Source organism: Mustelus asterias, chromosome 19 (assembly GCF_964213995.1).
Source record: "Mustelus asterias chromosome 19, sMusAst1.hap1.1, whole genome shotgun sequence".
NCBI classification, from domain to species: Eukaryota; Metazoa; Chordata; class Chondrichthyes; order Carcharhiniformes; family Triakidae; genus Mustelus; species Mustelus asterias.
The window spans coordinates 54,455,993-54,483,473 of NC_135819.1; the positions used below are offsets into that span (position 1 = coordinate 54,455,993).

The window sequence follows — 27,481 nt, forward strand, 5'->3', positions numbered from 1 at the left end:
AAATCCACCTGTGAAACATCAGATGTCTCCATATCCATGCTGTTCTAGAAATCTACAGTAGCAAGCGTGATACTAGCAGAGCGTTTTGAGTAACATTCATTGCCATTTTCTCCCCAGATATACAACAATAACGCAATTTCCACTTTGTGCTTCTTCTGATAGGAAAAACCAACAACATGATGAAGGAAGTTATAATGCTTGGCGTTTAAATTCAAACTTGTGATCAATTTATTGGAAACAAAGAATTCAACTGCTTGAGATTTGGGATTGTCAGCTAGGTCCATATATCATATTTAGATTGGGGTGAACTTTACTGTTCCACCCACCAGGGGAATCGGAGTGGGCGAGGGGACAGACCATGGAAAAGTCCACTGACCTCGGGCGGGATTTTACAGTTTCGGGGAGAGCAAGGCCGGAAACTCTCACCTATTATCTTTGTTGTGGGTGTATCGGCAGAAGAAATGAGACAATAAAGTTGATGACTTGTGTGGTCTTATCACAAGATGTTTTCTCGCAGCAAGTTGAAAATTAACTGAAATTTCCACAAGGATTCTCTGATGTGCGGTTGGCTAAAAACATCCACAGAGAAACAAATGTGCCTGGCTAAAAACAGCTGCTAAACAGCTGGGAGAATCTTACAGAAATTTTCCATCAGAATTTAAAAACTAAAGAATATAAACCTATGCAGTTTTCAGAATCTAGATGGCTGGGCACACACACTCACTGCAATAAGGATGTGATTTTCTTCCAAATTTGTTTTCAAGTTTTTGATGAAAGTACAAAAATAATTACCTTCGAGTGTCAATGTCCCTTTAACTTTCAGGTGTATGGAACATTGCCTCTCCTTGATGCATTTCACCACTGTAAATATTTTGAGATCCTCCACAATTTTTGAGGACAGGGATGATGAACGTTTACGGCAGGGTCTATCCTGTTCACCTACAAAGGAAATACATTGCACAATATTGTTGGACATGTTCGTGTTATCACACATTTTAATGTAAACCATATTTAGTGGTTAGCCTCAAGTTTGGTTGTCAGGATGTCCCATCCACTCCTAGTTGTGAGCTAAGCACTTGAGCTCCAACTGTGCCTCGAGTTTCCTTACTTATCTTTGTAGGAACACTTATACCACAAGGTCAAGGAAAAGACCTCAAACTAACTTCTCAGGGTAACTAAGGATGGTCAATAAATTCCAGCATTGCCCACAAATACATAAAAGAAAAGAATTCTGATGTGTGCAGAGTGGAAAATGATGGAAAGATTATGGGGCGAATTTTTCCATTCCGCCCGCCACGGGAATTGAAGCCGGCCGGGGCCATGGAAAAGTCCATTGACCTTGGGTGGGATTTTCCGGTTTTGGGGTGAGTGCAACCGGAAAATCCCACCCTATAATTACAATATGATTTTTTGTTCCGTACGTAAGTCTCTATCAATGCAGATGTAAAGCTAGACAATGCAACAGCACAATATATAAATCCAGTGCCTTGACAGTGGGAATCCATGGGGCCGGATTTTCCAGCGGTGTTCGCGCCGAAACCGGAAAATTCTGCCCAAGGTCAATGGACCTTTCCATGGTCCGCCCCTGACACGCTACGATTCCCGTGGTGGGAGGAACGGGAATATTCATCCCCAACTTTCAGAGATCAGGCAACCAACAGGTTTGAAATATGAAATTTCACTTGGAACTTAAATGTTATTTTGTGCCACAGCGGACAACACAATAACACAATGGTGCTGAGAGATAAGTTGGATGCAGTTTACACCAGGATTACAGAAAAAAGCTAAATAAAAATGATTAGCTGTTAATCATAGAATCCTACAGTGCAGAAAGAGGCCATTCGTCCATCGAGTCTGCACCGACCACAATCCCACTCAGGCCCTATCCCCATGCATTTACCCTAGCTAACCCCACTGACACTAAGGGGCAAATTTAACATGGCCAACCCACCTAACCCGTACATCTTTGGACTGTGGAAGGAAACCAGAGTACCCGGAGAAAACCCACACAGACACAGGGAGAATGTGCAAACTCCACACAGACAGTGACCCAAGCCAGGATTCGAACCCAGGGCCCTGGCGCTGTGAGGCAGCAGTGCTAACCATTGTGTCACCAGGAGAATCACAGTAAAATAGCCCCTCTAATGGCAATTTACTGCTTTACCATCATGATGGTATTGTGAACAGTTTTCTAAAAAAGAACTGTTTCATAATTTTTCTAGAATTACTGGAATAAATCTTCATGTGTGTGTTTACATTGGTCACTAAGCATAGAAACAAACAAATCTGAACACTGATGTTGGTGAAACGATCAGAGAACAGAATCAACAGGACAGAGTTACTTGTTCCCCACCACTATACTTGATAGGAATAGTGCACTTCTGTTCCTTGAGATCCCAATTAAGATCACCAGAATTTCTTGCCGCGGCACAAGGACACATTGCTCCTGGCAGGACCTAGAAGTGGAGATCAACAACTAGAAACCCTGATTAAGGTCCTTCCCAAAGACTTTGAGGATCAAAGTTTCGAGGAGGCCAACTTAAAAATTTCTAATTGGCCATCTATCCTGAATCAATATTCAAAACAGAGAGAAGAAAAACTATATTTTGTTTTCCATTTGAATGTATTTCGTGATTACTAAGGTGTGGGATATTCATGTTGTTAAACTAACATTCAGGCACTCAGTGTCAGCATTGAATAATCCCTGGCAAGGTACAGAACAACTTGATGCAGGATAAGGCTTTTGCCAATCTTGTTACCCAGTAAGAACATTACTGCCTCAGCTTCAGAAGAGTGCCTCCCGGAGCTCAAACGATTTCATTATTAGTTCATTCTCCTGGGCAACTGGATGAAGACTATTCAAATTCATTCCCTTAGAAGTGGCAGTGACTCATTAATTAGCCTAGTTCTAAATTGAATGAGAGCGATAACCCACTGCACCATCCAATTCCCATATCATTAGGAATTTCGTAATGCTCTTGTTCTGAAGGCCAGCTTGTGCTGGGGGCTATTTCCAGTCAGTGCGGAGTACGCTGATAAAAATTCAGATGGCTGTTCTTCATGCAACAGGGTCAGAAGGGTGGCAATAGTGAAAGGAATCATAGTTGAGCTGGCTTGTTTTTCCATTTCTCTAGGATCTTAGCAGTGCGGCCAAATAATTAACTCGCTCAACATGAGGAACCTTGCTGATCCATGTAACATAGTGGAAGACTAGATGGTGCCTCATTAAGCTGTTGGAGGAGTTACTTCGCATCATCTTTTTCAGTTTGATACAAGAGTAAATAGGCAAATGCAATGGTTGGTGTTCCCCATAGCATGATGCCCTTGAGGAAATCCATGCTGAGTCATAAGCAAGCAATGTTTACTGTTTAAAATCAATGAGGCATTAAATTTGCTCATGATTGAATCAGCAGAAATAATTCTCAATTAATTGAGAATGCCGATAATAGTATGTATGACAGGAAAAAGGTAATATAAATTCAGCTTCGATTAAATCGATTTCCCATGCACGGGGTGGTGGGTGGTGGGGGGGGAGGGGGGTGGTGGTGGAGTGGTGAGTGATATGATCAACAATTGAGGACAGGAGTTAACTGGAAAAAGGTGAAGCAAATCAATGTGGTGGCACGGTGGCACAGTGTTTAGCACTGCTGCCTCAAAGCGCCAGGGACCAGGGTTCGATTCCGGCCTGGGGTCACTGTCCATGTAGAGCTTGCGCTTTCTACCTGTGTCTGTGTGGGTTTCCTCCAGGTGTTCTGGTTTCCTCCCACAGTCCAAAGATGTGTGGGTTAGGTTGATTGGCCATGCTAAATCGGCCCTAGTGTCGGGGGATTAGCAGGATAAATGTGTGAGGTTGCGGGAATAGGGCCTGGGTGGGATTGTAGTTGGTGCAGATTCAATGGGCCAAATGGCCGCCTTCTGCACTGCAGGGATTCTATGATGTGACTGTGACTGCAGTAAATGGCTTCTATTCTGCCCTGGACAGCATTCATCCCTCAATTAACAGCAACATCTCGCAGGGCAGAAGAGATTTCACTTCCAGCTGAGACGGGAACACTCAGTAACAGCGCCAAAGCTGCCACCAGGAAGCCTGAATTAATTTGGATTCAGGCCTCACCGAAATGGCACCGGCTTATTCAGACCCATTTGCTCCATCAGTAAATTGGAAATTATTTTATTGTTTAAAAAGTAATACTTACTAAAAGTCATGTTTTTGCTTTTGCACTGGAGACCCTGAAAGAACAAAAACCAGAATTAAAGATATTTTCTGCCCAGTTTGTGCGTGTGTAAATGCATGTTTCAATGTGCATGTGGATAAGTATGTATCTGTGTTATAGTTTATCCAGAGTCACAATTGTCATGGCAACATGCACCTTTTACATACATGTTGCAGTCAGGTGCTATGGATAGTGATGGTAGAGGCTCCAACTTTCTTTCCATCATATGGCCGACCAGGTATCTCCCCACTCTTACCGCCATTACGGTAAAATGGAAGAAAAGTGGGAGCTAGCAGCAGAGCATGTTTGCCAATAAACCAAGCTGCAACTCAGCTCAGTAGCAAGTAGAATTGCTTGGAGGGCAATTGTCCTGGATCACCTTTAATTATCTTGACTGGTTTTGTATTTATATAGCATGTCAAAACATCTCTTAGAAGCATCTTAGAGCACATAGCATATTGGGAATTGTTTTGAGGTAAAAAAAAATAAGTTCTTCCCCAAGACCTCAATTAAGTATTGAAAGGCTTGGATAGAGTGGACATGGGAAAGATGTTTCCATCCCTGGATGTTTCCAGGAGAGACTAGGATCAGAGGGCACAGCCTCAGAGCAAAGGGATGGCCCTTTAAAACTGAGATGAGGAGGGATTTCTTCAGCCAGAGAGTGATAAATCTATGGAATTCACTGCCACAGAAGACTGTGGAGGCCAGGTCATTGAGTGTATTTAAGGCAGAGATAGGTTTTTGATTGGTAAGGGGATCAAAGGTTATGAGGAAAAAGTGGGAGAATGGGGTTGAGAAACTTAACAGAAATGATTGAATGGCAGAGCAGAGTCGATGGGCCGAATGGCCCAATTCTGCTCCTATATCTTATGGTCTTAAACATTTTACTGAGCTTCCTCTGTCATACACTAATCAAACTGCTGCGGACATAACTAGGAAGTAGTTCATTGTTGCATATTGCTGAGGAAGTGGTTCCACACTGTGGTTCAATTGCTTTTCCTTCAAAGGAAATGCATACCAAAAAAATTCATATAACTGCAAAATGAAAACAGCACAATGCACACAATAAGACAAGATCAATACACATCAAAATTGTCCCTCTGTTGAATAGATGATATCTCTTACCGTTTACAATATCTAGGTTATACTGCCAGAATATCTAGGCTATAAAGTAGGTTACCTGAAATCAAATTAAGATGCTAACAAGGGCTTCTCGCATCATTGTAAGTGATCTTTTGAAAAGGGAAGGAAATAAAATAATTTCCCCTTAATGCTGTACAGTATTAGAAATAGTTACCTGTAGTCTTTCAATACTAAAAGAATTGGGAAGTTATACGAGCCAGATGAATGATTTAGGTTTCATTCACATTTAGATCAGTAAATACTTGAGCTGCTTTTATACAATTGCCTGGGTCTTGAGAGATGCTCAAGTGTGCCATTGACACATATTTATATCCAAATCATATGAACTCTTAAAGCGAAGCCCATGCACAGACTGCCTGTGGCAGGTTGGCCAGCGAACACATGTGAACCATGATGTCAGCAGGAAGTGATATTGCGATATCCACGTATCCAAGGTTTGACTCATGCTGACAATGTAGGGCATTTTGCTGGAATTGCAGCCACCTGTTTTACTGATAAAAGATACAATTTCCACATTGCTGCCAGGCTCTCAAGAAATGGATTTTCCTTTTCCTCGTTCTTTTACTAAAACTGAGAATTTACCAGAAGAGCTGCCAATGACTGTCGAAGATCTTCCCATCATGACCCCAGTGCTCCAAAGGTACCACTGAAACAACTTGAGAGCTTTTAGAAGGCAAGTGGTGCAATCAGCAAGTTCAGTTTCCATAATAATGTGCTGAAAATGAGACTTTGGGATGGTCCTTAACCGTCAGAATGATCCGACAAATGCAAGATGATTTGACTGCATTAAGGGAGAGACAATACTGCCCGAGATAGTCTGGCCAGCTCTAGCAATGAATCGCGAGTACATGAAGGTGAGTACTTTACCAGGGGGAAAAGACCATGTGGAAATTGATGCAGATGAGAATCCCCTACCCCATCAAAAGTAAAAGCAAGGTAGGGTTCAAGGAGGTTGATGGACACGATGATAATGTGCTGATTGAAGGAAAAGAACAGGAGTAACAGAGAGTGCTAATGAAGGATAGTTTCTCCCATCGTCAGATGGTAAAGAAAGAATGAGTTGACCATGGGTGAGGAGATGTGAATAGAATGGGAAATGAGAACATGATCAGTGAAGACATTATCCATTGTCAAGATATCACTGAGTAAAAATCCTAATATTCCATAGACAAATCATAGAATCCTTACAGTGCAGAAAGAGGCCATTCAGTTCATTGAGCCTGCACCGACAACAATCCCACCCAGGCCCTATCCCCATAATCACCCTGTTAATCTCCCTGACACTAATGGGCAATTTAGCATGGCCAATCCACCTAACCAGCACATCTTTGGACTGTGGGAGGAAACCGGAGCACCCGGAGGAAACCCTAACAGCACTGTGGATATTCCTACATCATATGGACTGCAGCAGGCTGCAAGGTGGGCAGTGAGGGATTGGTAATAAGAACAAAGAACAAAGAACAAAGAACAGTACAGCACAGGAAACAGGCCCTTCGCCGCTCCTTGGTCCAACTAGACCAATCGTTTGTATCCCTCCATTCCCAGGCTGCTCATGTGACTATCCAGGTAAGTCTTAAACGATGTCAGCGTGCCTGCCTCCACCACCCTACTTGGCAGCGCATTCCAGGCCCCCACCACCCTCTGTGTAAAAAACGTCCCTCTGATGTCTGAGTTATACTTCGCCCCTCTCAGCTTGAGCCCGTGACCCCTCATGATCGTCACCTCCGACCTGGGAAAAAGCTTCCCACTGTTCACCCTATCTATACCCTTCATAATCTTGTATACCTCTATTAGATCTCCCCTCATTCTCCGTCTTTCCAAGGAGAACAACCCCAGTCTACCCAATCTCTCCTCATAGCTAAGACCCTCCATACCAGGCAACATCCTGGTAAACCTTCTCTGCACTCTCTCCAATGCCTCCATGTCCTTCTGGTAGTGCGGCGACCAGAACTGGATGCAGTACTCCAAATGCGGCCTAACCAGCGTTCTATACAGCTGCATCATCAGACTCCAGCTTTTATACTCTATACCCCGTCCTATAAAGGCAAGCATACCATATGCCTTCTTCACCACCTTCTCCACCTGTGTTGCCACCTTCAAGGATTTGTGGACTTGCACACCTAGGTCCCTCTGTGTTTCTATACTCCTGATGACTCTGCCATTTATTGCATAACTCCTCCCTACATTATTTCTTCCAAAATGCATCACTTCGCATTTATCCGGATTAAATTCCATCTGCCACCTCTCCGCCCAATTTTCCAGCCTATCTATATCCTGCTGTATTGCCCGACAATGCTCTTCGCTATCCGCAATTCCAGCCATCTTTGTGTCATCCGCAAACTTGCTGATTACACCAGTTACACCTTCTTCCAAATCATTTATATATATCACAAATAGCAGAGGTCCCAGTACAGAGCCCTGCGGAACACCACTGGTCACAGACCTCCAGCCGGAAAAAGACCCTTCGACCACTACCCTCTGTCTCCTATGGCCAAGCCAGTTCTCCACCCATCGAGCCACTTCTCCTTGTATCCCATGAGCCTTAACCTTCTTAACCAACCTGCCATGTGGGACTTTGTCAAATGCCTTACTGAAATCCATATAGACGACATCCACGGCCCTTCCTTCATCAACCATTTTTGTCACTTCCTCAAAAAACTCCACCAAATTTGTAAGGCACGACCTCCCTCTTACAAAACCATGCTGTCTGTCACTAATGAGATTGTTCCGTTCTAAATGCACATACATCCTGTCTCTAAGAATCCTCTCCAACAACTTCCCTACCACGGACGTCAAGCTCACCGGCCTATAATTTCCTGGGTTATCCCTGCTACCCTTCTTAAACAACGGGACCACATTCGCTATCCTCCAATCCTCAGGGACCTCACCCGTGTCCAAAGAAGCGACAAAGATTTCCGTCAGAGGCCCAGCAATTTCCTCTCTCGTCTCCCTGAGCAGTCGAGGATAGATGCCATCAGGCCCTGGGGCTTTGTCAGTTTTAATGTTCCCTAAAAAACCTAACACTTCCTCTCTCGTAATGGAGATTTTCTCTAACGGGTCAACACCTCCCTTCGAGACACTCCCGGTTAACACGCCCCTCTCCTTCGTGAATACCGATGCAAAGTATTCATTTAGGATCTCCCCTATTCCCTTGGGTTCTAAGCATAATTCCCCTCCTTTGTCCCTGAGAGGTCCGATTTTCTCCCTGACAACTCTTTTGTTCCTAACGTATGAATAGAATGCCTTAGGATTCTCCTTAATCCTGCCTGCCAAGAACATCTCGTGCCCTCTTTTTGCCCTTCTAACTCCCCGTTTGAGATCTTTCCTACTCTCTCTGTATTCCTCCAGAGCTCCATCTGTTTTCAGTTGCCTGGACTTAACGTACGCCTCCCTTTTCATTTTAATCAGATCCTCAATTTCCCTGGTTATCCACGGCTCTCGAATCCTACCTTTCCTATCTTTCCTTTTTACAGGCACATGCCTATCCTGCAGCCTTATCAATAGTTCCTTAAAAGACTCCCACATGCCAGACGCGGACGTACCCTCAAACATCCTCTCCCAATCAACATCCACCAATTCCTGCCTAATCCGGCTATAGTCAGCCTTCCCCCAATTTAGCACCCTGCCCGTAGGACAGCACTCATCCTTGTCCATTACTATCCTAAAGTTAACAGAGTTGTGGTCACTATTTGCCACATGTTCCCCTACCGAAACTTTGACGACCTGACCGGGCTCATTTCCCAGAACTAGGTCCAGTATAGCCCCCTCTCTAGTCGGGCTATCTACATACTGTTCCAAAGAACCTTCCAGTACGCATTTTACAAATTCCTCCCCGTCCGGTCCCCCAGCTCTAAGCACTTTCCAGTCTGTGCCAGGGAAATTAAAGTCCCCCACTACAACAACCCTATGTTTTCTGCACCTATCCAGAATCTCCTGACATATCCTTTCCTCCACTTCCCGTGGGCTGTTGGGTGGTCTGTAGTACACCCCCAGCATAGTGACTGCACCCTTCCTGTTTCTGAGTTCCACCCACAGCGACTCAGTACATGACCCCTCTAAGTTGTCTACCCTCTGCACCGCGGTAATATGCTCCTTAACTAATATCGCTACTCCCCCACCTTTTTTAGCCCCTCCTCTGTCTCGCCTAAAACACTGATACCCCGGAATATTCAGCTGCCAGTCCTGTCCTTCTTTTAACCAAGTTTCCGTCACCGCAACCACATCCAAATTCCGCACAAGCATTAAGGCCCTAAGTTCGTCTGTTTTACCCGTTACACTCCTCGCATTGAAGCAGATGCACTCCAGACCTCCAGGCCCAGTCAGGTCCTCCTCCTCCAGAGTGCTCCTCTTCTTAGCTAGCCTTGCCCTGGCCCCCAGCTCGACCCCAGCCTCAGTATTTACTGACCTCCTGTTTTGTTCCCCACCCCCCTGCCACACTAGTTTAAATCCTGCCGAAACACTCGAGCAAAACTCCCAGCCAGGATATTTGCTCCCTTCCAGTTAAGGTGTAACCCATCCTTTCTGTACAGTTGCCATCCTGACTTGAAGATTTCCCAGTTATCTATGAATTTAAAACCCTCCCTCTTGCACCAGTCCTTTAGCCACGCGTTCAACTGTAGAATCTCCCTGTTCCGAGCCTCACTTGCACTAGGCACCGGGAGCAGTCCAAAGATTGCTACACTGGAGGTCTTACTTTTTAGCCTAGCACCCAACTCCCTGAATTTCTCTCGTATGACCCCCCTGCTCTTCCTACCTACATCATTTCCCCCAATGTGTACAATCACATCCGTTTGACTACCTTCCTTTTTAAATATGCTTCCTACCCTCTCGGAGACATCCAGTACCCCGGCACCAGGGAGGCAGACTACCATCCTGGATTCTCGTTCACTCCCACAGAAGCGCCTGTCCGTGCCTCTAACTATTGCGTCCCCCACAACTATCGCTCTCCTAAACCCCTTCTTTCCCTTCCGGACCCCTGAGCCTGTCTCCGTGGAGGCGATCTGGTCCTCGTGGCTTACCCCTGGAGGGTCATCCCCCTCCACAGAATCCAAAACAATATACCTATTGTGGAGGGGGACAACCACAGGGGATCCCTCCACAGACTGCTCACTCCCTTCCCTTCTCCCATCTGTTGCCCATCCCTTTCTCTTATGGGAGACTGCCACTGGGGTGCTTTCTGGCACATCACCCTTCTGACTATTACCCCTCCTAACCGTGACCCACGTGTCTTCCTTCCGAGACCCTGGTGTCACTACCTGACTATAACTTTTATCTATGGCTCTCTCATTTTCCCGAACTAAACTGAGTTCATCGAGCCTCAGCTCCAGCTCCCTTACACGATCCTTCAGGAGTTGCAGTTCCACACATCTGGCACAGATATGGACTTCCGGGAGGCAAGTTGTCTCCAGGAACTCCCACATCCCACACCGAATGCAGTATACTGGCCTCCCACTCATACCAGCCATGTCCTTTTTAGTTTTGGGGATAAAACAAAAAGGGGGTGTAACCGAAGAAAAACAAACAAACAACCTTCCTCGCCGAAGCCCTGTGAGCCAAAGCCCTTTAGCTCTCACTCTGTCCCCTGCTCACTCCGCTGCCCGCTAACGACGCTGCCCGCTCAAAGGTGCGGCCTACTTTTAAACCCTCCAAAATCTTCCCAGGCTGCTGCTGGGCCTATTTCCTGTTTAGAAAAAAAACCTCCGATTTTATTCACTAATTTAACTGAAAAATAATTAAATAAATTAGTGCACAAACAAGCTCCCTTACCCTCAGCCTGCTCCTGTGGAACAAATGTTAGCCTAGCCAGTTAAACCCACATTTCAGGAACAAAAAAAGTCTCAGAGGTGACGAGGCTTTAAATGAAGGTAAGGTCAAGGAGGAGTCCATAAATATAAGGAGGAGAGTTGATCTGCAGGCAAAACAGAGTTTGGTGAGGTGTGCAGAAAGTTCCCAAGGAGTAGGGGAGAATCTGGTTGCCAAGGAACCAGAGTCACTTATGCAAAGGCTTAGGTGAAGGAAATGGGAAAACATTTCAGTGAAGGAATTACTGTCATATGTGGATGGGTTGGGATGGGCTTTGCTAGGTTACAGCCAGTAAGTTTAAAGGAGATAGTTTAGCAGTTGAGATGTTAAACAAACAAGATGCTGCAGAATTAGGATACAGGGTGATTGATGTAAGGACTCGAGATGATGGTCACTCCATTACCTTGGCAATTTCTATTCCTAAGTTTTATTTTTATCTTTGTGTACCAGGTACAATTCTAAACTATTAAATATGTAAGTATGAAAAATCTGCACCCTACGCCATAAAGTATTCCTGATTTAAATGCATGAGTGAATAAAAAAATATAAGGTCATTACAAGTTTACTCAAATTACATTTTCTTTCACAATCATGAATGAACACCAACAGACGTACAACATCAATTTTATTGCACCGTTAGCTTTTCTTCATCCCATTAATATTGATGTACTTAATGAAATAATACACATTGTTTTCAGTAATTCCCAAATGCAAAATGTTGCTGTTCTCAGGATCAACATTGACTGATGTTGACCACCCAAATGCGATGCTACTGCCAGGTCCATGGAGCCCGACTCTTTGTAATGACCTCCTTTATCACTTAGTTCCATTTCCTTTGAAAGTTGCCCTTGAGGCTTCCTGCTTTCCCTACCCCACTAAAACATGTGACCTCTTGCCTTCCGCCCACCTCCACTAGCAAGGCCTCCAGCAACAGGTTATGAGCCCAGGAACCCCACCCTCCCTGGTGCTCCATTTTTACAGCTCCAACATAGAGCCAACATCAGTGCAGGAAAGCAGCAACAGCTCCCTTCCACAGAGGGTAGCTGCTCTTTAAAAGGGCATGCTGCCTTAAAGTAAAACAGAGTAAACAGAAGCAGAAAGCCAGCAGGGTAGACCCCACTCAGACCAATGCTACATTCAGCTAAGTGAGAAACAGCACAAAGTTTATACGCTGCCTGTTTCAATGACAATGGGCAGCGGCTGGTCAGAAAACACAACCCTCATACCTGAATACAGGCCAATTTCTAGCTCATAATGTCAAAGGAAAAGAAATGTGCTTCTTTTTAACTAAGTGGTCAGATGTTATCAAAGATGAGGCACATGGTTTCACTGTATAGAAACTTTGTATATGAACAGGAGACCCCAAACACCAAGTGAACAGATAAAGATGTCTAGTGAAAACCCAAATCACTGAACAAACATTCGCATTAAAAGATGATGAACCATTTGTACCACTGGTAATTCTTTAATTACCTATTGAAATACCTTGAAAGCAGCTGAAACTGTACATATCATGTTGCACATCAATTTAGTCAAGACACTGTTACTGGCAGAATTTTCCACCCCTGCAAACTATGTACTATAAAATGGGTAATTTTGAACAGATGTGTGTTTTAAAATCTGCTTATTTAACACAAGGATGTAATCAACGACCACGTCTGCTTGGCAATAATCTTCTCAATGTCTTTCTCAGTTAAATAGTGAATCATCCTGAGGTCATGAAAGCCAAAAAGTTTTAGAGTAAATACAATACTTCCGAAGTAGGAAACACAGGTGCCAATTCGTGCACAGCAAGGTTCCACAAACAGCAATGGGATATTGACCGAATGATTTGTTTTTGTGATGTTGGTGGGGAGATAAATATTGGACAGGACACTGAGGTTAATAACTCTGCTTTTCGAGATAGTCCTGTGGAACCACTTACATCCACCTTAAAAGATCAGATGATTTAATATCTTAACTGAAAGTACACAAATGCATATCTGCACACATCTATTTTCTTAACTATCTTCCATCTATTTCTACATCCTGTGTGAACAACTTGCCCTTTTTTTGTCGACTTCTCCCATCATAACTTTCTATATCCACATTTATAATCAGTCACGTCTTGGCTCTTATCACTAGGTTCACACAAGATCACTCAAAATGGTTCGAAAATTGTTTTTCATTTGTGTTTTAATCTTAGCTCAAATTTGTAACATCTTCTCAGCAATAGGAGTTTAACTTGCAAAAAATGTAAAATGTTGAGCATAATTACATCTCCTGTTTCTATTGACAGCCTGCAATTAGAAAGAATAGAAACATTGAAAGGAAAACAGAAAAGCAATAAATAGGGTAAGCGTGAAGCTGAGAAGAAAAGGAAAAAGACGGAAGCTGAAGATGACAAAGTAACAGAAACAAGGCAGGTGAGAGAGTACCCATGATCGCCAATTCAGGCTGTACATCTGCAGTTCCATGGTTAAACCACTAGATGGAACTTCATGGACTCCTGAAACTGTGGATTATACCTGTACCTGGAGCATCACTCATCCCCCTTAAGAGAGAAAGCCAGCTGTGACGAAGGGTCGTCCAGACTTGAAATTTGGCTCTATTCCCTCTCCACAGATGCTGTCAGGCCTGCTGAGATTTTCCAGCATTTTCTGTTTTGTTTCAGATTCCAGCGTCAACAGTATTTTGCTTTTACCCTTTTTACTTATTTATTTTTATTAGTGTCACAAGTTGGTTTACATTAACACTGCAAAGAGATTACTGTGAAAATCCCCTAGTCGCCACACTCTGGCGCCTGTTCGGGTATACTGAGGGAGAATTTAGCATGGCCAATGCACCTAACCAGCACACCTTTCGGACTGTGGGAGGAAACTGGAGCACCCGGAGGAAACCCACGCAGACATGGAGAGAACGTGCAGACTCAATACAGACAGTGACCCAAGCCTGGAATCGAACCTAGGTCCCTGGCGCTGTGAGGCAGCAGTGCTAACCACTGTGCCACCTAATCCTCCTGACTTTCATCCATAGCCCATCTAATGGTTATGCTAATGTTATGATGTGGAGATGCCGGCGTTGGACTGGGGTAAACACAGTAAGGAGTCTAACAACACCAGGTTAAAGCCCAACAGGTTTATTTGGTAGCAAACGCCACTAGCTTTCAGAGCACTGCTCCTTCGTCAGATGAAATTTCCAGCTATTTCCACTCCATCAGATTTCCATTCCATCTGACGAAGGAGCAGCGCTCCGAAAGCTAGTGGCGTTTGCTACAAATAAACCTGTTGGACTTTAACCTGGTGTTGTGAGACTCCTTACTATGTTAATGTTTACAGCTTTGTTACTTTTCACAATCTGAGGAAAAGGTAGGAGACCTAATTAGTGGCAAAATATTTGTCAATTTTAATTCTCGCATAGTAAGTATGATTACCCTAAGTATGTTTACCCCGAATCAGAACTGAACAATTCAAATTATGTGGCAGCTACTGTGAAAAAATATAATAAAAGGATGGATTAGGTCCAAGTGCTCCTGTGCGTTACTTTGGCAACTGGGTTCAGCTCTGAACCTCAAAGTGTTCCCGAAAACCTACATCCCCATTTCATATGAGTTCTGCCTTCATTCAAGATTCCCCAGAAACATCGCCCCAAATATTTTCCATCATGCATTTTAATCTCAAATAACTAGAACGTCTGAACTAACTCAGGATAACATTTGACAAGAGAACACTGAAAATCTTTCCAAACATTTCGGGAGGCGGTGTGGGGGAGAAAAAAAAGCATGTTAAAAATCAACATTTAAACAGGGCGAAACGTTATCAGAGCATATTGGAAATGAAGACATGATTTCAAAATTAACATTGCTGGCGTGATAGAAAATCATTGCTTTTGCAACTTTACCTGAGGACACCTGAGTCCACATTTAGTGATGTCCTCAATAGCTGGACAACAAAGAATGTTCAACCCCAAAATAATGAGGAGGCAGCTCAGACGATTGCAACGGTCCTTCCAGGACATTTTGCCTTTGCCACTTGACTAATTAAACGTGTATGGTGCAAGGCACAGGCTCGTTATTTCAGCAGAGGCGCTGGCAGCCGCATGCAGTTCACCGACTGTCACCGTCTCCTTTTAAACACTGCTCTCATACGAGTGGTACGATCCCTCCAGCACTGACTCACCGCCGCCTCCAGATCGTATCTAAAGAGCCAACCCCAAGTCCCTGCCCCGCCTTCCCCTGGGCGCTGCCGTTCCTTCGGATGTCAGATTTCTTGGAAAAAAACGTTTTAACAGTGTATCCCGACTCACTTGAACGTTTGCCCATGTCATTCAAATTTTTACACTGTCATAAAAGCACTGCTCTCATGTGCAACCTGTCGGTTACATTAATCCGTGGCATTGGTTAGACCAATTCGTCCAAAATTTGTACTCAATTCTGAGCAGCTTGCAGGTCAATCATTGCAGAATCCCGACAGTACAAAAGTAGGCCATTTGGTCCATCGAGTCTGCACTGACTCTCCCACACAGCATCTTACCCAGACCCACCCCCTGTCCTTTCCCAGTAACCCCATACATTTATCCCACTATAGCACCATAAGATATAGGAGCAGAATTAGGCCATTCAGCCCATCGAGTCTGCCCCGCCATTCAATCATGGCTGATATGATTCTCATCCCCATTCTCCTGCCTTCTCCCCATAACCCTTGATCGCCTTATTGATCAAGAACCTATCGATCTCTGTCTCAAAGACATTCAATGACCTGGCCCCCACAGCCCTCTGTGGCAATGAGTTCCACAGATTCACCACTCTCCAGCTGAAGAAATTCCTCCTCATCTCAGTTTTAGAGGAGCGTCCCTTCACTCTGAGGTTGTGTCCTTGAGGTCTCGTCTCTCCCACTAGTAGAAACATCCTCTCCACAATCAATCCATGTCCATTCTATCTAGACCTCTCAGTATTCTCACTAATCCCCCTAGCCTACACATCTTTGGTCATTAAGGGACAATTTCCTCAATTTGGTTCTTAATTGTAATGCAATACTTCCATGTCTATGGTTTTATTAGTTTTTTTAAAATGTCATGGCTTAACAGCTCAAAGTAAAATCATGCAACACATTATTATAGCTAATTGGTGCGGCAAATACAGGAAGAATTCTCTTCAGGTGAAGTTATTACTGTTCAGTGAGTAGTGAGTGGGAATGGAAATGTCCAGTGTAACTGCATTGTGTTCACTGGTGAGAAATAGGCTCCTCACCCCAACTTGAAGTCATCTTACAAAAGGGTTCAGTCCTGTGTAAATATGAACACCCTCAAAATCATTTCTGAATGTTTAATAATTTCTGTACCCCACAGGCTCAATAGCCTTTTTTAAAAATCCCAACACAGTGGAGTCGAACCAACATTTGAATGCCTCACCAGCAGCAATAATTAATCAGGCATCAAAAGGCCAGTCTGTTCTGCAGAGACACACCATAGAATACATGCAAGTGCAGGAGGAGGCTATTCAGCCCATCAAGTCTGCACCGACTCTCTGACAGTGCATCACTCCCACGCTATAACCCTACTTTTTTACCCCACTAATCCACCTAACCCACACATCCTGGGGCACTAAGGGGCAATTTACCATGGTCAATCGATCTAACCCACACATCTTTGGACTGTGGGAGGAAACCGGAGCACCCAGATGAAACCCACGCAGAAACGTGGAGAATGTGTAAACTCCATACAAATAGTCACCCAAGGCTGGAATTGAACCTGGGTATCTGGCGCTGTGAGGCAGCAGTGCTAACCACTATTAAATTGCATTAGTAAGTCTTCCTACGTTCAGATACAGAGTTCTATGATTAGGACAAAACATGGTATTTTCAGAGCCATACACACCACGATCAAGAAAAAGGACTTATGAACAGAATTAGAGAGAATCCTAAGATATTATATAAATACATCAAAAGAAAGAGGTTAACCAGGGAAAGAGAAGGGCCCCATTAGGCACCAAGGGGACAATGTGTGTGTGAGGCTGCAGGATATTGGAAGGGTGTTAAATGAATACTTCTTTTTGGTCCTCACTCAGGAAAAGGAGGACATAAGTATGGAATTCAGGAAAAGGGATTGTGAGGAACTTGCACAGTTTGACTTAGGAAGTGGGGAGGTATTGGAGGCTCTGACAGGCTAAAAAAAGATAAACCCCCTGACCCAGATGAATTGCATCCCAGGCTGCTTTGGGAGGCGAGGCAGGAAATTGCAGGGGTGCTGACACAAATTTTTAATTCCTCTCTGGCCACGGGGGATGTGTCAGAAGACTGGAGGATGGTTAATGTGGTTCCACTTTTCAAGAAGTGTGATAGCGATGAACCAGGAAATTACAGACCGGTGAGCCTTACGTCAGTGGTAGGGAAACTATTGGAGAAAATTCTGAAGGAGAGAATTAATATCGATTTGGAAAGGCATGGGCTAATCAGGGATGGTCAGCATGGTTTTGTCAGAGGGAGGTCATGTCTAAAGAATTTGTTAGAATTTTTCAAAAATGTAATCAAGTGTGTGAATAAGGGAAGTTCAGTTGATGTAATTTATATGAATTTTAGCAAAGCTTTTGACAAGGTCCCACACAGAGATTGATTGAGAAGGTTAAAGCCCATGGATTTCAGGGAAACTTGGTGAGATGGATCAGAAATTGGATCAGTAATTTGACACAAAGGGCTATAGAAGAAGGCTGTTTGAGTGATTGGAGGCCGGTGTCCAACGGTGTACCACAAGGATCAGGACTGGGAACTTTATTGTTTGATATATAAATGATATAGGTGAACATGTGGGGGGAATGTTAAGAAAGTTTGCAGACGACACCAAGATTGGTAAGGTAGTTAATAGTGAAAAAGATGGTTGTAGGTTGCAAGTAGATATAGATGGGTTGATCAGAAGGGCAGAGCAGTGGCAGATGGTATTTAACCCTGATAAGCGTGAGATGATGCACCTTGGAAGAAGAAACAAGATGAGAGACTAGTTAATGAATGGCAAGACGTTCAGTAGCTCTGAGGAACTGAGGGATCTTGGTGTAATTATTCACAGATCCCTGATGGCGGCAGAGCATGTGAATAGGATAGTTAGGAAGGCACATGGAAAACTTGCTTTCATCAATCGTGATATAGAGTATAAGAGCAAGGAAGTAATGTTGGAGTTGCATAGAGCATTGGTTAGGCCACAGCTGGAGTACTGTGTGGCATTCTGGTCAGCTCACTATAGGAAGGATGTGATAGCACTAGACGGGGTAAAGAGCAGGTTCACCAGGATGTTGCCTGGGATGGAGTATTTGAGCTATGAGGAGAGACTGGATAATCTTGGATTGTTTTCTTTAGAGCAGAGAAGGCTAAGGGGGGGGACATGATGTGGTATATAAGATTATGAGGGATATGGACAGTGTGATTAGGGAGCACGTGTTTCCCTTAGTTGAAGGGTCAATCACGGGGACGCATATTTTTAGGGTAAGAGGGCAGGAGATTCAGAGGGGATTTGAGATTTGTTTTTACTCAGAGGGTGGTGGGAATCTGGAATGCACTGCCAGGGAAGGTAGTGGAGGTTGGAAACCTTACAACCTTCAAAACATATTTGGATGAGCACTAGAAGTATCATAACATTCAAGGATATGGGACAAGTGCAGGAAATTGGGAGTAGCAGGCCTTTAGTAGTAGTTATTGTCAGTGCAGATGCAATGTGTCGAAGGGCTTTTCCTGCACTGTATGACTCTATGACTCAACCCGTTAATGTCTGCTTTTTTACTGTCTATCTGTGGACATCAGGTGAGGAAAGTTTCGATCAGGCTGAGAGATGATTTCCATGATCAACTGATACTCAGCATCCTGACTCATTCATTAGGAATGGTCACTTGAGATCTCTCTCCAGCAATGTCATTCTACCTCAGCTTGGATTGCCATCTCCAGGTAAAGAAGAAAATCAGTACAGGGGAGAAATTGATTCCATTATTTAAATGTTCAAATCAATCCAAAGGCTGCCATCGTCCTCGCATCACCTGTCACATTAAAAAGTAACGATTCAATCATATATATTAATTTACAGATCATGCCTGTTTCCTCTGCATATGTGCCTAGCTCTGTCAAATATAACCAAAACTGAAATAGAATCCATCTTCTTTTAAGTTGAAATGTGATAGAGGCGATTTTATAGAATATCTTTCAAAATTTTTGAGGCTCTGCAAAGTGGTAGAATATTTTAGGGTGGCACGGTGGCACAGTGGTTAGCACTGCTATCACACAGTGCCAGGGACCCGGGTTCAATTCCAACCTTGAGTGAATGTCTGTGTGGAGTTTGAACGTTCGCACCATGTCTCCGTGGGTTTCCTCTGGGTGCTCCAGTTTCCTCCCACGGTCCAAAAATATGCAGGTTAGGTGGATTAGTCATGCTAAATTGTCCCTCAGTGTACCAAGATATGTGGGTTAGGGGATTAGCGGGGTAAATGTGAGGGGATACGGAAAAAGGGCCTGGGTGGGATGCTCTGTCGGAGAGTCAGTGCAGACTCAATGAGCTGAATGGCCTTCATTTGCACTGTAGGTATTCTATGATTCTATGATTTCTGCCTTGCCAAAGAGTATACCTCACTATTACTGTGTTACAGCAATTCTAACTCACGCCTGAATGGTGTACACTTAATAAATGCTCCAAACAGCGGTGAGTTATTACACTCCTTTCCAACAAGTGAAGGAATGAATGGAAGTCTCCAAACACTGATAAAATGTATTATATATCTTCTCGGTGCCTGGCTTGTAGTGCAACCTTAAGCATGTCTTCCGAAGTGTTTTGGAACATGACTAAAATGCTGCAGGTTGTTAAATAAAAATTTAAAAGATGGCGCAAGTGCGAGGCAACTTCTTGCCAGCATACCCTCTAATTCCATCTTTTACTCTTGTTCTATGCTCTTAAAACTCTGTAATTGTAACACTACATTCTGCACCCTCTCCTTTCCTTCTCCCCTATGTACTCTATGAACAGTATGTTTTTGTCTGTGTAGCACACAAGAAACAATACTTTTCACTGTATCCCAACACTTGACAATAATAAAGCAAATCAAATCAAATGGTTCTTCACATGTGAATTTTAATATTTATGGTTGCGAAATATTGACCATGGGAACATGGACATCTCTAATGGTATATCGAAGTGTACATGTGGTGAAAAAAGTATTACTCTGGAATTGCTCTTCATAGAAGAATCATAAAAACTTACAGCACTAAAAGAAGGTAGTTATTCCACCTACCTCGCTTTTGTTAGATCTGAGAAAGAACAGTCATGTTTAATCCCACATAGAATCCGTCATAGAATGCCTACAGTGCGGAAGGGGACCATTTGGCCCATCAAGTCTGCACTGACAGCAACCCCACCCATGCTCTATGCCCGCTCTATCCCCGTTACCCCACACATTTACCTTGCAAATCCCCCTGACACTAAGGGGCAACTTAGCATGGCCAATCAACCTAACCCGCACATCTTTGGACTGTGGGAGGAAACAAAAGCACCCGGAGGAAACCCACGAAGATACAGGGAGAAACATGCAGACTCTGCACAGACAGTGACCTGAAGCCAGAATTGAACCCAGGTCCTTGGCGCTGTGAGGCAGCAGTGCTAACCACTGTGCCACCGTGCCGCCCATCACTGCCTCTTGACCATAATCCTGTAAATTCCTAAATGACTTCAATTGAAATTGTACGTTATGCTGTTGTGCGCTATGCTGTGGATGGCATGGTGGCAAAGTGGTTAGCACTGTTGCCTCACAGCGCCAGGGACCCGGGTTCGAATCCCGGCTTGGGTCACTGTCTGTGTGGAGTTTGCACATTTTCCCCATGTCTGCGTGGATTTCCTCTGAGTGCTCTGGTTTCCTGCCACAGTCCAAAGGTGTGCGGGTTAGGTGGATTGGCCATGCTAAATTGCCCCTTAGTGTCAGGGGGAATAGCTAGACTAAATACGTGGGGTTATGGGGATAGGGCCCGGGTGAGATTGTTTCGTTGCAGACACGATGGGCTGAATGGCCTCCTTCTGTACTGTAGGATTCCATGATTCTATTTCCAGCCCAGGCGGATGTATATCTGTTTACTGTATGCTTAATCAGGCTGGAATCATTTTAGAATCATAGAGCGCAGAAGAGGGCCCTTCAGCCCATCGAGTCTGCACTGACACGTAAGAAACACCTGACCTCCCAGCTAATCCCATTTGTGAATTTATGATGTGCCAAATGTTTATCCAGGTACTTTTTAAAGGTTGCGAGGCAATTCGCCTCTGGCACCCTCCCAGGCAGTGCATTCCAGACCGTCACCACCCTCTGAGTAAAAAATATTTTTCTCACGTCCCCTCAGCTTGAACATGTGTCCGCTCGTGACTGACCCTTTTTGATGAACTAATTGATCATATATACTTTCTCCTTACATGAAACATAATTACTGGACTGTAAGAATTATCAATGTAATGTTTAAGATAGGAAATGAAGAAGACTTATGAATATTGTTGTCAAGTGGAGCTGAGCCAAACCACAGGTGCTGTGTGTGAACATTGATATGAGGAAATTATTGTAGGGAACATCCCATGTTATTTTAGAAAAGATATGTTCTCAAATGTCTGTATGCTTTTTTCCAGAGCGTAATAAATTTAACCTGTTCTTACATTTTTACAAGGGAAGCAGATCTTGCGTATGCAGAGGAAATTCCCAAAAATAAAAGTTGAAAGTAAAGCAATGGACCCCTTTAAAAATTGTTGAATAAAAATTTGTTTGGGGTAGGGATAGTTGTGTAGAAGCCCTGGGTTCTAATAACTGGTGACCAAGGACTTATAACAACAATGGTTTATTAAGTACTCTGAGCAGCTCTTACTTACATGCTGTAGTGCTCTGTGGAGAGCTCAGACGCTCCCAACACGTGACAACTTAAGTAGCTGCATCATCATGGCATCCACGTGATCGCTCAAGCTACATCTTTCCCATTTAATATGGGACAGGTACTGAGGTGTACCAGAACAGTCACTGGATAGATCATCATTTTACAACATACAAGTTGAACATGCGAACAACGCATAACTGTTTAAATTGTGTGAAGCATGGATTAAACTGCTACAACTGGTGCATAGGTCAGCATATCTCTTTCCCCTCCCCTCCACCTTTTATTTTACAGGGCGGCACAGTGGCACAGTGGTTAGCATTGCAGCCTCACAGTGCTAGGAACCCGGGTTCAATTCCCGGCTTGGGCCACTGCCTGTGCGGAGTCTGCACATTCTCCCTGTGTCTGCGTGGGTTTCCTCCAGGTGCTCCGGTTTTCTCCCACATAGTCCGAAAGATGTACTGGTTAGGTGCATTGGCCATGCTAAATTCTCCCTCAGTGTACCCGAACAGGTGCCAGAGTGTGATGACTAGGGGATTTTCACAGTAACTTAATTACAGTGATAATGTAAGCTGACTTGTCACACTAATAAATAAACTTAAACTTTTCTTTAAAAGATGAAGGCCTATTGTAGACTAGTCCGTGACATAATCCTGGAACTTCATAGTTGGTTTAGTCATACCCTGAGCATGATATTGTGTGGGTTGGCCGTGATGGAGATGCTTTCGGGATAGTGGATGACATCAGGCATTCCTTCGGTGTACCCAGTGGCTGTAGGGCCTGCTGTGTAGGCCTCTGGAGGAGCCTCTATTTCCACTGATGCAGAGGGGCTGCATTGTAGGCTGGGTGGCTGGGCACTGTGGCATTTGTGGGGATTGTTCCAATACCTGCAGTAAGTAACACTGGTTTCGGACGTAGTGGGAACCATCTGCGGCTACCACATAGTTATTTGGCTGTGGGACATGGCTGTGTACCACCGTCAATTTGTCACGGCTGCATGTGGTCTAGATCCAGATCGTCTGACCAGGTGTTAGAGTCTGTGAGCATTTCGATCAGAGTGCCGTCTCCCCCTTATTCAGCACACCATGAGAACACCACTCAAATTGGTTTTGCTATTCGGCTGCAAGAGGGTCTTGGTGACGGGGATTGGGGCCTGGTGTACCTGGAAAGCAGTCACTGTGCTGACAAGGGCAGACTCTGTCTCGGCACGGTTCGCAGGCTGAGGTGTGCAGCACGGTAATCGGTGTGATCTTGGGCACAGGTGTTTGGCTGAGCACACCCCCAAGTCCATCAGACAACTGAACTGTCGCTATAGAGGGCTGCCCGTGATGTGTGCAAAGTCCATGTGTGTGCAAAGTTCCTAAATTCACTGGAGACGAACTGGTAAAAGCTGTCCATCATTATCCTCTGAGGGATGCCTTGTGTGGCAAAGTGTCTCTTGAGCTTAATTATGACTCTTCATATCTAGAAGGTGGTCGAGTTCAAACCACCCGGAGTACGAGTTGACTGGGGCCATTCCATTCGAAAATGTCAGCCACCATAAGTGACCATAGGAAGTCTGATACCTCATGCAGGTTCAGTAGTTCTCTGGCTTGAGGCAATTTGAGTGCGTCGCATTGTGCACATCTGGATATTTCCTTCTCCGTGTCAGCACGCATGGAGGAGCAGTGTAGTGATTTCTTTGCCCTGCAATGGAGAGTGAGCACACTTTCCGTGTGGATGGTTTGTCTGCCACAGACTGTGAAGTCCACCTGGGTGTTAGGGTCTGGTGCTTGCATATGGGTCTAGTTCATGCAGCAATATATTGCACTTTGCTCCAATGTCAACAGTGTTGACACTGTAACAATAGAATATTTCTGGCGGCTCAGTGGTTTCTGTTGTCCACAATATTTTCGTCAAACATGAGCAGGTCGATGCAGCAAAGCCCCTGTGCCATTCCGCCAACTCCTGACACCATGTAGAAGTTCTTGGTTCCAATGACTGGCGACCAAGGACTTACAACAACAACAGTTTGTTAAGCACTCTGAGCAACTCTCACATGCTGTAATTCTGCCCACACTCCAGGGGGAATTCCCACACTCACGACACCTGATCCCTTAAGTAGTCGCGTCATCATGGCATCTGCTCAGTCTACAAATTGGTTTTAATAATAAGCAGACTGAGGTGACCAAATATTCCATGGGACATGGAAAGAGAAAGTGTGGAAACTCTCAACAGGTTGGGCAGCGTCCGTGGAGAGACATATTCAACTCAAGATGCTGATTCTGTTTTTCTCTCTCCACAATCGCTGCCAGACATGTTGAGTTTTTCCAGCACGCCCTGTGTTGATTTTAGATTTCCATCACCCATGGTATTTTGCTTTCCTTCCAGGGGACATAATGGCTTCAGTACTGTGAGAGTGATGGATGCTGTCTGATATCTGGTAATGAGGTGAGGCTGGGTGGATATTCTAGAATGTTGCTTGATTACCTTTGAGACGGGTGGGATTTTGTGCAGAGCTTTCCTTCACAAATGGAAATGGGAAGGGTTGAGTCGTTGGAAAATAGGGCCATAACCTCTGAACTCCATGGTGTTGTCGTTAAGAGGGTGCCCCAAAGATGCGTTGGGGAACAGCCCTCCTGGGAGGGTCCCAGGGAAGGATTGCGTGGCAATTGCCTGGGAAGTGCAAACTTCCCCTGGCCAATTACACTGCACTGGGAACCATCTGAAAATCTAATTGAAATTGCAAATGCTGATAGCTCTGAATATATTAAGGCAATTGTTACCCAGAAAAAGTTAGAAGGATTAAAACCACTTCTAACTTCTATGTAACATTTGTAGAGACCTACAATCCTCCCCCAATACCACCACGGGACACCTTCACCCCCGAACACCTCCAGGGGACTCTCCCCAACTCCCTCCACCCATGACTACACCCCACGGACACCCATCCTCCCACCTTGACGGGACCACTCCACCTTACTGGGATACCCCCACATTACTGGGGCTCTTTCCACTATCTCCTACCAGGCCTGACCCAAACCGCCCCCCCCCCAGTGACCTGACTCTCCTCCCAAAAAGGGCCCATGGCCAGCATCCCCCCAACCCAACCCAACCCAAAGCCTGAGGCATGAAGTTTACCACCCTCCCCCCCCACCCCCCCCACACCCCGGGGCAGGTTCTTCCCCCTTCCCAAGACCTGACACCCCCACCCCACACACACAATCCTACCCACTTATCCTTATACACTGACCTTGTCAAAGAACTTTAAACCTGGCTGTTCCTTCAACCTTACCTGATTTATGGCAGCTAGTGTCATAATGGCAGCTCATCCTCGACACTAGGCCTCAGGGACACAATGCACTATCCAAACCGCGCCAGGCCTGAGTCGGAAGATCGGGTGAGATAGGATCGCCTGCAATTCAAAGAAATAATTTACAAGTAGAGAATTCAATTCAATTCAATTCGGTTCAGTTCAGTTCAATTCAATTCAGTTCAATTCAGTTCAATTCAATTTAGTTCAATTAAACTCAATTCATTTCAATTCAATCCAATCCAGTTCAATTCAATTCAGTTCAATTAAATTCAATTCAATTCAAGTCAGTTTGGTTCAGTTCAGTTCAGTTCAGTTCAATTAAATTCAATTCAGTTCAATTCAATTCAATTCAATTCAATTCAATTCAGGTCAATTCAATTCAATTCAATTCAATTCAGTTCAGTTCAGTTCAGTTCAGTTCAGTTCAATTTAATTCAATCCAATTCAGTTCAATTGTGCCTATCAGAACTTACGGCCACATGGGGTTTGTGGAAGGCTGGATTAGCTGAATGTCCTTTTCATGTCTCATGCTTTCTCACCTGCAATCATTTTATCTTCCAGCAATATGAATTCCCAGGATTCATCTCTAACCAATGTCAATATTGATATCATATATCACTCTCAATCCCTTTGCACCTCGCTTCAAACAACGTTAAATTTACTCATCAATTGCTTAATTAGGAAAGCTGATCATTCTATTAATTGTTATACAGTGAAATCCAAATACTTTATTTTCTCAGAGTAAATTCTTGCACATTATTATGAGTTTTTATCATTGCTGATTGTGCACGCCTTTTCCTTCTCCTGTTTTGATCTGATAATCACTTTACTATCAATTCCAACCCTCTGTCACTTTGTCAGAAAAAAAAATTACATACACATTTACCTCCATAATAATTTGATTGGCAATCAGTCAGATTGCTTATATGTCACAATGGGTTTTAGCCTCTGTTGTCAACAAAAAAACCTGGTCACACTGCCAAGACTCAGACATGTATATTCATAGAATCCCTACAGTACAGAAGGAGGCCATTTGGCCCATCAAGCCCGCACTGACAACAATCCCACCCAGTCCCTATCCCCATAAACCCACATATTTATCCTGCTAATCCCCCTGACACTAAGGGTCAATATAGCATGGCCAATCCACCTAACGCGCACGTCTTTGGACCGTGGGAGGAAACCAGAACACCAGGGGGAAACCCACGCAGACACGGGGAGAACGTGCAAACTCCACACAGACGGTGACCCGAGGCCAGAATTGAACCAGTGCCGCCACTGCCAACCATATTGGTCACTTGGGAGAGGTATATCTCTCAGGGTACCTCATGTCCAGGAAATTGTGCCTGGGCCTGGAGGTCTGGAGTGCATCTGTTTCAATGCGAGGAGTGTAACGGGTAAAACAGACGAACTTAGGGCCTTAATGCTTGTGCGGAATTTGGATGTGGTTGCGGTGACGGAAACTTGGTTAAAAGAAGGACAGGACTGGCAGCTGAATATTCCGGGGTATCAGTGTTTTAGGCGAGACAGAGGAGGGGCTAAAAAAGGTGGGGGAGTAGCGATATTAGTTAAGGAGCATATTACCGCGGTGCAGAGGGTAGACAACTTAGAGGGGTCATGTACTGAGTCGCTGTGGGTGGAACTCAGAAACAGGAAGGGTGCAGTCACTATGCTGGGGGTGTACTACAGACCACCCAACAGCCCACGGGAAGTGGAGGAAAGGATATGTCAGGAGATTCTGGATAGGTGCAGAAAACATAGGGTTGTTGTAGTGGGGGACTTTAATTTCCCTGGCACAGACTGGAAAGTGCTTAGAGCTGGGGGACCGGACGGGGAGGAATTTGTAAAATGCGTACTGGAAGGTTCTTTGGAACAGTATGTAGATAGCCCGACTAGAGAGGGGGCTATACTGGACCTAGTTCTGGGAAATGAGCCCGGTCAGGTCGTCAAAGTTTCGGTAGGGGAACATGTGGCAAATAGTGACCACAACTCTGTTAACTTTAGGATAGTAATGGACAAGGATGAGTGCTGTCCTACGGGCAGGGTGCTAAATTGGGGGAAGGCTGACTATAGCCGGATTAGGCAGGAATTGGTGGATGTTGATTGGGAGAGGATGTTCGAGGGTAAGTCCGCGTCTGGCATGTGGGAGTCTTTTAAGGAACTATTGATAAGGCTGCAGGATAGGC

At 44.5% G+C, this 27,481-nt stretch overlaps 1 protein-coding gene across 2 annotated transcripts in view; it reads right to left on the minus strand.

Moving 5' to 3' along the window:
- Window positions 1-15,289, minus strand: part of LOC144507572 (interleukin-17 receptor E-like protein) — a 54,667-nt gene extending 39,378 nt beyond the window's left edge. The window contains exons 1-3 of one of the 2 annotated variants that reach the window (XR_013500118.1): window positions 15,039-15,289; window positions 4,197-4,230; window positions 793-939 (exon numbers count right to left, since the gene is read on the minus strand). Coding sequence is in view for 1 of the 2 variants with exons in the window: in XM_078234720.1 (XP_078090846.1) it covers window positions 793-939; window positions 4,197-4,230; window positions 15,039-15,155 (298 nt within the window). In the remaining variant the exon portion in view is untranslated. The remainder of the gene's footprint in view (window positions 1-792; window positions 940-4,196; window positions 4,231-15,038) is intronic. The other variant, XM_078234720.1, reaches the window with a different exon arrangement.
- Between the last annotated feature and the right edge of the window lie 12,192 nt (window positions 15,290-27,481).